The sequence below is a fragment of the Alligator mississippiensis genome, chromosome 5 (genome assembly GCF_030867095.1).
Source record: "Alligator mississippiensis isolate rAllMis1 chromosome 5, rAllMis1, whole genome shotgun sequence".
NCBI lineage: Eukaryota > Metazoa > Chordata > Crocodylia > Alligatoridae > Alligator > Alligator mississippiensis.
Window position 1 is genome coordinate 192,910,061 of NC_081828.1, and position 15,297 is coordinate 192,925,357.

At 41.2% G+C, this 15,297-nt stretch overlaps 1 protein-coding gene across 2 annotated transcripts in view; it reads right to left on the reverse strand.

The window, feature by feature from the left end:
* KIF5B (kinesin family member 5B) overlaps nucleotides 1-15,297 on the reverse strand; it is a 53,349-nt gene that overhangs the window by 17,558 nt on the left and 20,494 nt on the right. For both annotated transcript variants that reach the window (XM_006264745.4, XM_059729132.1), the window contains exons 10-14: nucleotides 14,972-15,117; nucleotides 7,963-8,111; nucleotides 6,222-6,415; nucleotides 4,767-4,835; nucleotides 3,334-3,540 (exon numbers count right to left, since the gene is read on the reverse strand). In XM_006264745.4, coding sequence (XP_006264807.1) covers nucleotides 3,334-3,540; nucleotides 4,767-4,835; nucleotides 6,222-6,415; nucleotides 7,963-8,111; nucleotides 14,972-15,117 — 765 coding nt within the window. The remainder of the gene's footprint in view (nucleotides 1-3,333; nucleotides 3,541-4,766; nucleotides 4,836-6,221; nucleotides 6,416-7,962; nucleotides 8,112-14,971; nucleotides 15,118-15,297) is intronic.

Below are 15,297 nucleotides of genomic sequence, written 5' to 3' on the forward strand. Positions count from 1 at the left end.
CAAATACAATCCTTCATAATCTTTTCAAAGACCTTTCCAAGGATGGAGGTGAGACTGACTGGCATATAAGTTACTTGGATCCTCCTTCCTCCCCTTTTTGAAAATAGGGACCACATTGGCCCTTTTCCAGTCCTCTGGGACTGGACCCGAGTGCCACAAACGAAACAATGCTGTTTCACACAGCCCTGATATCTGACAAGCATCCAAAGAACATACTAATGCCATGAGTATAAAGGGCAAAAAGACAAAATTAGTATATCTACAACTCCACAGGAAAGTTTCTCCAGTAAACAGACCTCTTCTAAGAGAAGAGGCAAGATTTTAACAATAATTGTTTCCAAAGACACTAAAGTGCAAGGTTGTGTGTATAAGATAGTCCCAGGAATAAAAAAAAAAAGAGTAAATCTTCACTTTTGCTCAGTGTCACAGAAAATGCATGCTTGGAGGGCTTCTTCCTAATACAACAACTGAAGTAGAAAGTCTGGTGGAATCAATCTTGTATTTATTCAATATAATCAAGAGTAAGAGGATCAAGTCCCTCCAAGGACCCTTAATTAGTTTCTTCCAAGGAGAGGAGAGTGGGAGGCAGATGCTATTTTCTTTTGAACAAATTTTTATTATTCTAAAACAAGGTGAACCACCTCTGGCTTCCACTAGAAAAGATGCTGAGTGCTATAGAGAGATTTAAGAATCAAAAGGCATAGTCTACCTTCTTAGCTGTTGCTTTACCATTGCCCATTTTATAGCTAGAGGCAAGCTGGTAATAGATAAACATACCACCACCAAAGATAATCTGTTTCTTCTATTAAGAGGTTTACTACCAGCAGTCAAGTCTTTTACCTTACAGCAGGTATTTTTAAGGCGGCCCTGGTGCTTGAGGATACATACTCTTGAGTACTTACCACAATCACCTGAACCATCATATAAATGGTAGTTAGAAACAAATGCATCATCAAGGGAATCTTGCTTCTGATGAGTGGCCCGGTCCACACCGTAACATATTAACCATGGTCACTCTTTTATACAAAAAACAACAACAACCTGCAACTTCTCTCAGTCTACGCTGATATTTTAGATAGGAAGACAGATGAGACCCACTCCAATCTATAGGAGTGGGTATTTAAAAAGTGAGGGCCAGAGCCACAAAGATATTCAACATTGCTGGCTCTCAGCCCTGAATTAGAGTGCATCTCAGCACTTTATCAGAGACACTACCAGCCTCAGAGAGTAGCAGAAAAGGAAGCCTCTGCCATTCCAAACAAAATACTTTCTGTAACAGAGGGGCCTGTCACATTTTACCAATTACTTCTGAATATAGCACATGGGTCCTGCCTTTGGGAAGGGTCTCCATTCTTGGTATCTTTATCAAAGCCCTTGCAACTCTGAGATAATATCCAACTCTAAGGGTATGGAATAAACTACCTTTGAAATAAACCAGAGAAATGAAGGATCATCTTGTGGGGCATTAGTAGTTCTTGTCCAACTCAATATACATTGAATTCCCTAGCAGCCTTTACACACACACACACACACACACACCACTCAATACCAATTTTAGCAGTAAATACAAAGCTACATACTACTGAAGAAGCAAAAGCAAAATGAATTCTAAGAAAGTCTTTAAAAACTGAATCAACCTCAGGAAAAAGTATATTAGCCAGAGACTAAAGCATGAAAGGGGAGTTTGGTTTGTGTGCTCAAAAATCCAACACTGAAGAACAGGAGAACTTCCGATGACTTTCAAATGACAGAAAGGAAGGGCAGCATCTTTTTATTTCTATCAACACACTTTGAAGGCTGCTCCATTTAAGCTGTTATATCTGCCACCAGTAGATGACAAAATTGTACTGAATTAGAAAGGGAGAAGTTAACCGTGGATTAGCATGGGGGTTTCATACTTGTCCAGCCCTGCAGGCTGAATGAGTGTCACTGGGCCAGTCTGCGAACTGGACCACAATGACCCCGTGTCTGTGCATGTTGCCCCCAGGGCATTTGCTATCCAAAGCATGTGGGCTAGACCCAGCAGTGCAGGCAGCTCAATGGGGTCAGTTCAGGGCACTGTATACAGCCCATGCCCTGGAGTCCTCATGCTGCCAGGTCCTGCCCATGTGCCATGAGGAGTACACACCATGCACTGGCCCCAAGGGCCACCTGGCCCCAGTGTTGGCTGTGCATTACAGGCTGTGCATGGCTGGCCCCAGTGCTGCATATGGCAGAGATCTGGGGTGCAGCCTGCATGCAGCCCCATGCCAGCCCCCCCAATACTGTGCGCAGTGCATGTGCTCAGTCAGGCCCTGTGTAGCATGCGCTGGCCTCGAGGTTCACTATGCATGCAGCCTGGACCTAACACTGCATGTGTCATAGGGGATCCAAGGAGCAGGCTGCATTGCAGCATTCTGTGCTGGTCCTCTGTGCTGGATGCAGCACACATGGCACTGGGTTCAGCTTGGGAAGCACATGCAGTGCATGGGGCAGTGGCCAGCATATGGGGTCCAGTTCCCATAGGCCAGATAAGGTCAGCAGGCCATATTGTTTGACACTACTGGATTAGTTTATCTACAATAAACTGTTCCACGTGCCCACTGTAACTCTAATTATTACGAGAACTTGCAGCAATATAATAATTGCTTTATTCATGAGTCAGCTACCCAAGTTTAGCTTCCACTTATGGGAGAGTGGACACATGATTACCATGGTTCTGCTGATATGTGGCAATCCCTTTCCCTCATTCCCAGTCTTTCAACAAGGGATAATGTGTTAATTTGCCCATATCAGCAAATGGGTCTCCAAGACCTCAAGATGAGAAAGGCAGACTTCACTTAAAACAAACAAACAAACAAACAAACAAATAATCATACTGTTACTACTGCTAACTTTATATAGGCAATTCAGATTTAACCTGATTTGGGGAAACTGACACCTAGCACTTCGCTGTCTGAACATGGTGATCTGTCTAATCTGTCTGCCTCCTGCAACAGTGACAGGATTAAGTCAATTAACTACTGATTATTCAAAAAGGCACCTCCAGCCAGACTCCAAAAGGAAAGAAAACAAACAAACAAACAAAGATATGGATGACTGACCTAGAAAATACTATTTTCTGGGTCTTTTCAAATGGAATGGAGCAAGCTTCATGTTTCATATGCCAACATTTGACTCAAATAATCAAATCAGAATGCTAAATTTTGAACTAGAAAGAGTGCGAGATTCATATTAGAGCTTTTCTATTTTCTGGCATTGAGCTTAAAAGTAAGAAAGCAGTTGGAAAAACAGACATGTTTTCTAGCACAAAGAAAAAGCAGACATTTGTAATTCCCAGCTCCAATTCCCTACCGATTTCTGATTGAGTTCATCACTAAGCAGCTCATATTCTTTTGCTTTATCTTCTACTTCCTGAGATTTCTGATCATAATTGACAGCAAGTTCTTCAAGGGCTTGTAGCACTTCTTTCACTTCCTCTTTAGAGGCATCATTTTCAGCCTGGAGACGATTCAACTCAGCTTGCATATTATCTTGGTCCCGTCTGGTAGATGCAAGAAGCTATGACATTGATAAAAATTTAAAACACAGATCACTGCTTCAACAAAATTGAGAGGACTGTAAGTGAGACTCCAAACTTACTGAAAGAAGTTTCTTTTAGAAAATAAACCTAGACTTAGGATTTGCACTTTATCTGCACTGTTTAAATAGCAGTCATTGTATTCAAGTATAAACAGGATTCTAACCAACAGGTGTTTCAACTATTTGTCAGTAACAAGGACAAGACACCTAGCTGTATTTTTATATCCAGTATCACTGAAGAAACAAGGTATTTTATGTAACTGTTACAAAAAGATTTGATGAACAAATAGCTGAAGTTCACAACAGGTATTTCCAACTACTTCTTTTTTTAAACAAAGCTTCTAAACCATTAGTGCTATTTGCATTTTTCAAAAGTGACTTCACTGGGTCCTAGAACTTCATCCCCAAGTATTTTAATATTTTAGTTGCTAAGTGGGTATGCCCAAGGAAAATGGAGTTTTTTTTCAAAATAATACTGAAGCGCTCAACCATTTTCTAAGCACATGGTCAAGGGCATCTTATACAGAGACATGCATAAAAGGAAACAAATCAATTTTATTCTCTAGGAGAGCTGGACAAGGTTGCCAATATGCTCTTCTCTCTGCTGTCTGAATATAAAATTAAGGAATAATTTAGTAATTGAATGAGGTAAGATTGCAAAACATACTGCAAAAAGCTTTTGCATGCAGACAGAAATATTTATCTATATTTATCCTACTTACAAATCAGTCAAAATGAAGATATTAGAAAAGCTTTCATTTCTATAGCAAATTTACTCTGCCAGAACTGAATGAAGAAGTATGTTACTTCATAAAAGGAGACCTTTTCTGCAATACTTTAGACTGAGCATTCTAGCAAGCTTAGATCATGCAGCTGTCCCCTCCTTAGGTACCATAAACTTAATGCACTGGAAGACTGAAAAAAAACCTAATCGAATTAAGAGTGCTTAAGATCAAATGAACAAACTAAACATTTATTATACCATCCTGTGCTCCTTTAGGAAAAGGAAGGCATGTCAAGTGGGGAGCACTGAGAAATTGAGAAGTTAGCTTTTGACTATAAAACAGTAAACAGGCCTGTGATACAATAAGCAGCAAAATTTGCTCATAGAAACATCATCCTGAGAAGTAAATTATGTTTAACATCCCTAAATTCTAGTACCAAATAAAAAGTCCAACATGAAGATATGCAGTAATGAAATTTACCTCTTCCTGATCCAACATTTGTGTCTTCAGCTTCTCTACTAACTGGCTCTGCTGATTAATTTCTTCATCCTGTAGTTCAAAATCACAGTCCAGTCAACACATATTGAATTGAACATCATACAGAATTTCAAATGTATGTTAGGAATCAGTTATTTAAAGTTTCCTGTTCAGTAACAATCAAATGAAGAATCAGTGATCCAATTAATCAATTGTGCATGTGATTTTTCATGTTAGGCCTCTAGCTTTGTGTGTTTGTAGAACATTACACAGGACCCAAAAGAAAAATCCTGTTTTGATGTACCGTGTTTGGAATTTGAAGAGCTGGAAAAAAAAAATCATCTTCCTCAACTCCCAACTACACTATTTGGGATAGAAATTATTTTTTTCCAAGACAGTTTTAGTACTGTTGTTTAAAGTTAAATCAAACGGCATATTTAAATTGTAAGTATGTGTGCGTGCGCACGCACACATTCAAAGTTATAAAAAATATGTATCTCATTTACCTTCTCCCAGAGAGATTATTCAAAGCATCAATTTAATTTTGTTGATACACTTTACTTATCCCCCCCCCCACATAATACAGTACTGACTCCAAAGCAAATAGGAACATTTCAATTCCTGGAAGAATATTCAAGACTCTACTAAATTCCCTCTACTTTCCTTATATTGGCCTGTTTTTTTGTTGTTGTTGTTTTAACTTACTCCCCAGGCTGTACTCTGTTTTATTGTTTTGTTCATTCATGCAACCCTAAATCCCTGCCAAAATTGCCAAGAACAGCAATTAGTCTCAAATGAAACAGTGCTTTCTTGTGTCCAGTCCCTGTGGGTTAGAAAGCAAGACCAGACAGTACATGGACTGAAAGTACCCATCATCTTAAATGATAGTATAGTACCAGTACTACCAAATTTGTAAAATGGAAATACCAAATTGGAACCTCAAAATCATACTTAAATAAAAAAACCCAAAAAACTACACCATGGTAACTTTAAGATGTTTGCATCTTTAATATGCAATCATATTGCCAAAAAGGTATGAAATATTTATATAATTCCATTCATTGTAACCTACTTCAACTTTGATATCTCAGCTAAATTCTGCTGCAATCATTCTCTATTGCTACACATTGGTTGCCATAAGAACAATCATGTGCATGTAACACTTCTCTGAATTATTACACACAGATGTGACAATACGAAGAAAACTGAAGGTCATCTGAACATAGAGAATTGATTAAAGACGAAAAAAAGCTCTCAAATACAAGCACTCTTTGGATTTTTCTGGATTGTTGTACACTCTGGCCACAGATCATTTGTACAGGGGTCAAGCTTACTGTACAAATGAAGTCAGCATGATGAGTCAACAATGGTCCCTACTGACAAGTGAAGAATAGTCAGAATTAAGTATTAATGCTCCATGTTTTCAAACAGGTCTTAGATTTTAAAAGAATGACATACCTTATCATCAAGTTGTTTATACAGTTTAGCAATTTCTTCCTCACACTTTCTTCTCTCAGCATCAGTAAAACTGCCAGTCACTCCAATTGTGGCAGCTGGTTTATCATTAGTGATAGTAATATCTTTATCCACTGCAAAAGCTTCCAAGTTGGCTTTTTCTTTGTCAAACTGCTCATCAACTGGTACAGTCTCCCCTTAAATAAAAAAGTATAAGTATACTTTGTTATCAGATCGCTTATGGAACTCTTTCACAGAATAAAATAATGCTGAAAAATATTAGATGCTGTATTTTCTGCATACAACCAACACCAAACCAACTGGTGGAACGAACAGAAATATGTGCAAAATAGGGCTGCCCATGGGTCCGGAAACTGTGGCAGAGGAGTGGTGGCACAACTAAGTGTCATGGCTCTGGGAGCCACAGCAATTCATGCTGCCACTGCTCCGCCACCACCATATTTCCAGACCCATGGGGAATCCCCCAGCCAGATAACATGGCCCAGTGCACAGAACCAAGCCCACTGCACTGGCAAGAGGGAGGGTTGGCATATCTATGGGCATGGAAGCAGGCTCAGGAACAGGCTTGGCTTCCTAGCTGCTTACTATTCAGGTACTTGGATACCTTACCCAAGATGAGATCTTGTTCTTTGAAAAGGTAGCATAAAAAGGAAAGGAGGTGAATGCAAGAAGATACAGTATTTTCCAGTTATGCCAGATACGTTGTTTAAACATTTTCGAAGTATTTCATAGATTTAAGGCAAAAAGAGACCATTACGTTATCCAGCTTAACCACTTGTCTCTGTCACCAACTTTCATTTAGTTATCCTGCTTTGAGCCTAATAACTTTCTGGAAGATATGCTTCAAATGAAAGGCATTCAGCTCTGAAAATCATCAAGGGACTGAGAATCTATTAATTCCCTTGATAATCTACTCTAACAGTCACCATTGCTATTAAAATTGTGCCTATTTCTTCTTTTAGTTTGTCTGGTTTCAGCCAAATAGCTTTCAGCAATTGTTGACAACACCTAATCTCTTAAAATTCTTAGATAACACCAAACCTCTTGGAACTTCACTATAAAAACCTCTTTTTTCAGGTTGCTGTCTTCCAAGATACAATTCTCTGTTCTGTATTTATGGTCTATGTTTCTAAATGAATACAACTTAGTGGTATTTTGTTAGAACAGGCCCAACTCTTAAGGAATTCCAGACTGCTCTTATGATTGCCACCATCCTCATAAATTACAATGCCACAGAGGTTGATGTAAATAATCAGAAGCAGTTTTATATTTAGTTCGAGATTCCTAGTATCAATCCCTGCAATTTTCTACTAACTACTACTGAGATATGTCTATTGGTTCTTAATCTGTTTAACTACCAATAATCAGAACGTTAAGTAGTGCTTATCAGGCACTCCAGGAGCTACTGAAGTGAAAAAAAAAAAAAGCAATTAACCGAATTTTCATGTACTACTAACTTACCTGTAAGAAATGGGTTCCACATTAAAACTGGCTACACTATTTTATGGTAGTAGTTAAAATGAACTAAAGTAGAAGAGCAAAATGACTAAAGTTTTTAAGGCTGAAGCTTTTTATCTAGTTTAGGCACCTACAACTAAATATAAGACACCTAAAACCTTGGGAAACAATATACAATTTTTTGATACATTAGATTTAAAAAAAAATTAAAAAAAAATTTTAAATCCCTTTTTTGCATAACAAAAGCCACAAACAAGCTCCTCACCATTGCGCCATCTGTTGAGCTCATTTTCAAGCCACTGTATGGTGTTACGTAGGGTCTTGTTTCTCTCTTTTTCTCTTTCATACTTCTTTTTCCATTGTTCTGCAGTCAGTTCCACATTGACACAGACTGTGTTCTTAATGGTCTTGGCTCTGGAAAGAAGGATTTATTAGTGAGCCATCCTGGACCAGTCAGATATAACGATACTATTTTACCTGCACATCGGACAAGCAATTGATTAAATACATCGTGCATCAGCAATACCGCATTTGAATGTTCATACTCACAATTGCTTATGCTCACAATATGCATTAGTTATTTGAGATTTTACGTAAGACAATTAGGGAGTATAACGAAGTCATTCAATACTAAGTTCACACTGCCCTAATTTTCTTCTACCATTCAACATACATTCAGGATGCGGACTAGTTAGCGGAAATAATGCTAATACCAGATATTTACAAAATTGAAATCCATGTGTAATGCCCAAATTATTCTAAAGCTGTTTTTTTTCTTCTTGTTTTTTGTTTTTTTTTTGTCTTTTAGACAGAATGAGGGGTTTAAGCTAAGAAATGTCTTAAAAATTTTTTTTTTTTTTTTTTTTTTTTTTTTAAATAAAAGGAGAGGATGTGTACCCTGGCAAACTACCTGAAACTCACCAATTCTCTCATGTCATCTAAAATATATTCCACATTCTCCATTCCAAGATTAGCTGTTATTATAAAACCCTGAACTCCAGTAATGTTAGTTTCTTATGCCCCTATACCATCACCCTACTCTTCAAAACTGATATGCAATGCATGTAAACTTTTGCTGGATTTAAACTTAAGTTATAACCTAAAAAGAAGTATTACTACAAGGATCTACCAGCTATGCACCAATAAAGATTTTTGGGGCTGATACCAATAGCCAATTTAAAAAAAAGCATAAATCGGCCAATACGGATCCGATTTCTAATATGCAGCCCTGCGGCTTGAAGAGCAACATCCAGCTGGTAAGTCTGTTGTGGTGGAAGGGGAGGAGGAAGGGAAGAGGTACAGGGGAGGGGGGAGCAGATCAAGGCCCCTGCAGTGAGAGGGAGTGGGACTGGGGCAGGGCTGCTCAGCCGGGGCGGGGCAGCATGTGCTCCCTGATCTGTGCAGGGCAGGCAGCACTGGGAGAAGGGCTACAGGGAAGGCTGCAGCCACCCCAAAATTTATTGTAGCGCCCCCAACCCACCTCCCAAAGTTGCCACCGCCTGCCCTGAGTGCAGCCCACCCCAGCCCTCCCCAGGAAAAGCCTGGCGCAGCCCCAGCCCACAGCTGCAGCTCACACTGTGAGCACATCCGGGGGCACATGCCCCACTCCCGTGCCCTCCCGGGGTATGTGCAGTGGCAGGAGCTGCTCCCCCTCCCCAAGCTCCCTGGACGAGCCTCGGCTCTGTCCAACGCCTTGCCCCAGCTGGGCAGTGCATGCCCCAGCCCCACTCCCTCTCTCACCATGGGGGCTTGATCTGCCCCGCTCCCCCACGCCCCTTCCCTTACCCTTCCACCCTCCCTTTCCACCACAGACTTATCAGCTGCACAAAGCTCTCCATGCTGCCGGGCTGTGCTCCTCACCATCTACAAGCTGTGCTGTGGCTGTGCGTATGCAAAGGCCATTTATCGGCCACATCAGGCCAATTTCTGATACAGTCAATTTTCTTTATATTGGTGCTGGACTGATGTATCAGTGCACTTCTATGATCTACCATATTTACTCAAATCCAAGATGAGTTGTCTCCTCCTCCCCCCACCCCCAATTCGTGTGCGTGTGTGCGTGGGGGGGAGGGAGTTCTTTGCTTTAGGTTTAAGTACAAGGTAGGGGACAGGGGTTTGCAACTGCAGCCTCTGCCCCTCCCCTGCTTATCTTCCTGTCACAGCTCTGGCAGCCCAGGGCAAAGAGCACATGCTACCTCTGGCCCTTGCCCGGCTATGCAGCAGCAACAACAGTGGCAGTTCTGGCCTCAGCTCTAGGGCTGAAGCAATTGCCCCTGCAACCACTGCTGCATGGCCAGGCAGGGCCATCAGCTGGTTGCATGTGCTCTGTGCTCCCCCCACCATGGGCCATGCAACAAGAAGGTATACGGCAGCAATGGAGCGGAGGGATTGTACACTGGGGGAGGCAGGGGGAATAAGAAAGAAGGGCAGGCAAATAGATAGGTGCCAGGGGATGAAGGTACCATGGGGAAGGGCAGGAAAGTCAGGCCATTTGACTCCCCTGCCACCTGTCCCCATCTGGTCTGTTCATCCCCCTCATCTCTTGCCACTGATTACACCACTGCAGTTTTTGTTTTGTTTTGTTTTGTTTTGGGGGGGGGGGCGGGAAGAAGAAGTGACAAATAACTTTAAGAAAGCACCTTCCAAAATCAGATTCTATACATGGAAAAGAGTTAAACATATTTATAAAATTTCCGTGTCTAGGATAAATTTGAAGCCACCTTGGATTCAGGAAAAATATGGTAACTGTATTTATAAATATTTTTACTTAGGAGACCATTAGATTTCACATTATATCACAGAAAACAAATGTAAAAGCTCTCAGGAGGGTTTATGAGAATTATTTTTGCTATCAAGCAACTGAAGAACACCTAAAGTGAAACTTATGCAGAACTCAAGTAACCAGTCAGAAAAAGTGATCCAAATCAATCCTACACTAGAAGCCACATCAGCAGCAAACTAGGTCCTTCCATTTTAGTCTGAAAAGACCCCTAATGCACCTAGATTTAGATGTTTGAGCATCAGAAGTGATTCAGTTAAAGCAACTAGATACCACTTATACTCTACTGCAATCCAGACTGGAGCTGGGAGTTGTCAGAGGTCTGCTTAAGGCAGAGATTTTTTTATAGGGGTGCCATGGTGCATGACCTACCGTTGCATTCAGGTAAGAGTGCCCCGTATGCCTGGTGGGCCACAAGACCGAGAAGGGCTGCAGTACATGCACACTCTCCTGCCTCATTAGGATTCTTTGAGAAGCCTGAAGGAGGCTGGAAAGCCCGCTTGTACTGCAGCCCTTCCTAGTCCAGTCTCCCCACACTCTTCCTCACCTGCCCTGTGCACCTACTTTCAGGAGATGCTGTGCAGGGTTGGACTAGGAAATGCTGCAGCATGAGGTGGCCCTCTGCTTTAGGTCTATCAGAGATACCTAATGGAGGCCAGAGAGAACATATGTCACTGCTCCATGAATTTTGTGCATAGCCCACCCAGGAAGAGCTGTGCTACCTGGCAGTGGCTGAACTTAGCTGAAAAACCTCTGAAGTAAGCTGAGACAACAAAATAGCAGTTCTCAACCAGGGGTGCTGCTAAATTCAAGAGAGCTGGGGAAGGATACCCTGACTAAAAGGGTTAAGAACGACTGGCCTAAGGCTCTGGGCAAACATACATTTTAACCACTTTAAAAAAAAAAAAAGGAGGAAGCTGCTGCTCAACAATAGGCCAGCTTTTACGTTACTGTTGCATCTGCAGTCTCCCACAGTTGATACACAAGTTAAATAAGTCCCTGTAACTAACCCAAAAGGTTTTACTGCACTTGCATACAGGCATAACAGTTACAGCACAACAGCTTATAGTGGTATCATTTGATACTGATACAATTCACATCACTCTCCTGGGAAGTTCAGTACCAAGTCATCACCTAAACTCTGTAGAGGGGCAAGAGTTCAACCACAGCCCTGTGGATACCATTTCCTACTGATATCTATAAGTACTTTCCTAATTAATGTTCCAGTACTCTGGAGGTACTTAATGCTTTCCAGTGCCTGTATTAGAATTAGGGGTGTGCGAAGAGGGCCTTGTTCTATTTGGATTTGGCACAATTCAGGGGACAGTGATTCAATTAGTTGATTCGGATTACTGTCCCGATTCAGATTCGGCCGAATCAAAGATTTGGCCAAAAACACAGCTTTAAGTGCTTTTTCTACATACCTTGGGGTACCAGGCACGGCTCATGAAAGCTGAGATGGTGGGACGGCTGGAGCATCTCACAGGAGCATGCCCCCCCCCCCCCCCCCCCAAAATGATTGGTGGTGGACCCGGAAATGGACTGGAAATACTTCTGGTCCACTTCCAGGTCTGCCACCAAGCGCGCGGTGGACCCCCTCCCCCAGCTCGGCAATTGGCTGCAGGGGTCCCCAGGTGCCCCCCAGACATAGGAGGCACCAGTCGCTGAGCTGGGGGGTGGGGGTCCCCCCCACGTGCCCTGCAGCAGACCCAGAAGTGGACTAGAAGTGTTTCTGGTCCACTTCCAGGTCCGCTGCCAAGCATGCAGAGGACACCCCCCCTCCATGCTCCCATGGGATGATCCATTCAACCCACCATCTCAGCATTCATGAGTTGCCTGGTACCTTGAGGTATGTAGAAAAAATATATATCAAGTTGTGTTTATGTCCAAATCGTTGAATCTCTCCGAAATCGATTCAGAGAGATGAAAGGGTCTCCTGATTCAAATCAGATTTGCAGATTCGGCCACCAAATCAAGTCAGCGACTGAAGTTTCACACAGCCCTAATTTGAATCCTGCCCTGATCTATTGATTTCAAAGTGGCAAAGTAACCACCGGACTTCAGCAACAAGAACCTGGGAGGATACACATACAAACTACTGGGGACAAGTTCTATGAGTCCCTTCAGTAACAGTACAGAAGAGGGAAAATGTCCTGTCCCCCAGCCACAGAACCCAAGTATTAAAGGAAGGATGAAGCTGGGGAAATAAAGTTTAATTTTAATAGGATAAATTGTTTTCCTAATAGCATTGTTCCAGCTTAGTTTTTAAGAAGGATTACAAAGGAGACAAAAGAAATTAAGTTAAAAAAAACCTCATCAGTGCATGATATATTGCAGCAGTCATCATGTTCTTCACCTAGTTCTTAGACCAAGAAAAATGTTCTGGTAAGTTTTAGAATTAACCCATTTACTTTCCATATTAAATTATTCTCCTAGAAACTTTATCCGTTAAATTAAATTTTCCCAGGCAGAGAGGCATGCTACAGCAGAACAATAACTATTTGAAGTAGATCAGATTAAGTAAAGAAGCGTGCAGAACATTTCAGTGTATAGAATGATAACAATTCAGTTAGAAAACAGAGTACTACAAATCAGACACCAAAGTAGCAGGACAGAAAAACAGATACATGACAAAAATAGCTAAATTCTTAAGAGTTCATAACAAAGAGCCTAACCCCTTTACTTTCTGGAAGAAGTGTTTCATTAACCTAGAATGAAATTGAGTTTCTAGTTGCAACTGAGTGTTTCTACTCTGACCAGACTGTCAGCTGAACAAAACAGGCCCTACCAAGATTTTAAGAACTTGCACAGAAGAGAATTGTGTGTACAGTAAAGGAATGAGTGAGTAGCACAGAGCTGCTTTTAGTTTGTTTCACTTTTCTCTTAGCTTCTTCTCCAGGGCCTATACACAGCCTTTTCCAGTAATTGCAACAACAAGCTAAAAGTAAAACTCAAGACGCAAATAAAGCAGGACTCTGTTTTCGTTACTTTCTCCCGTTACATTTTATAAAGATCTTTTCTTCCTCCCCTGTCAAGTTCTTTACTGAATTGCTCTTAATGTCATCCATTGTTATTTTCTATATATGCACTCATACTTATCTATAAATAATATATTCCCAATTGATAAAGACTGATCCAAACATGGCATAAGGGAGATGCTTAGATGAGCAGTCAAAGACATATGGTTTCCAGCAGGTAGGAACAAAATTCAGGGTATAGTCCGTAGACCTTATTTCAACTGTTTACAGTGTAGGAACAGCTTTTTAGTGGGGTTACTACTCCTTTACTCCATCTTCATTTGAGACTTCCTCAACCAAGAACTCCATTACAAAGTTCTACTTCTACTCAGTACTTTCACAAACTGCTGCAAAGCAAGATCCGTCCGATTCTCTGAAGCTCAGTAGCAAAGTACAAAACCCTCTCACACTGGTCATTTTTCACTCTACAGCAGCAACTTAAGATGCCAAACACAACATTATTGCTATCAGATACAAATGCTTAGTTTAAAAATAGAAATCTAGAAACTGCTGAAGCGGGTAGACCAATACCACCACACACACACTTGCTAGAGTTGAAAACTCCTACTTGTTAGAGCAAATAGATACTGACAGTGTAGACATTATTATATGAGTAATTAAATGGTTAGCAATACAAGTTTAAATATTTACAGTAACTGATAAATTCACAAATGGTTACAGCTCCTAAACTGCACGTTACTCTGGCTTAGCATAGGTTTCCCCTCCTTATATTCTCCACTTGAAAAGCTAGGAATGAAATATTAACATGTAAATTGCATGTACAATCAGTAGCAGCCTTTAAAATCTCAAACTACTTGCTAAGATCACACAGACATGGTAATTGAATGTTTCTTTCAACATCTTAACTTCCAATAATTAGTAATTAAGATGGACAGAGGGATAAAAAAAAAGATGTAAAACCAAAGTGTAAACAGGCCCTCAGTGGGTGCATCTACATGTGCACTTACTCCCAAAACAATAAAATGTGGTCCAGTTCGTGCCAGAGTCAGCTACCCCAAGCACACTATTTACATGTGCGCCTGAGACAGCAGCAATTCAAGATGGGGCGCAGCAGCCTCAGGCGGCTGGGGGGGGGGGCGGCCAGGGGTATTAGCTCTGAGTGGCAGCACTGGCAGTGGAGGGGCTGGCTGGGGTACAAGGATGTTATAGCATGGGGCAAGCTGGCCAACAGCCTCCGCACTGTAGCACCCTTCTGCCTCTGCCAGCCCCAGTCACTGTCTACATATGTTGCAGTAGCGTGAATTACTCCACCATAGGACAGTACTCATCCTGAACAGTAATACTATACAGCAGAGCTAGTTAATTTACTGTGCCCTAATATGGGCACAAGTGGATGGTGATGTTTTACTGCAGAGATAAGTGATCAACTCCATAATAAGTCACACATGTAGATATACCCAGTGAGACAAACTGGATCAAAAATATCTCTTCGTACAACTAGTAAGTTGTTCACTCACCTTTGACCAAATAAGAGTGTAGATTTAGTTTCAGATTCATTGTATGACGACGGAGAGCAGCAAATTACAATAGTGGTTCTACAGTTACCACCCAATGAATCCTGAAGGATTCTGGTCATTTTACTATCACGATATGGAACATAAGTCTGCAAAAAAAACAAAAAACAAACCCCCCCCCCCAAAACATGGATTAGTTTGAAGCTTTCCCAACACTAGTCCATTGGATAAGGATGCACACTTTATTGCACTGAAGACCACCACATTAAGAAGGATAATTAAAGTAAGTTGTATCCAGGGTCTTAAACCACAAGGTAAAATTTCTTCCA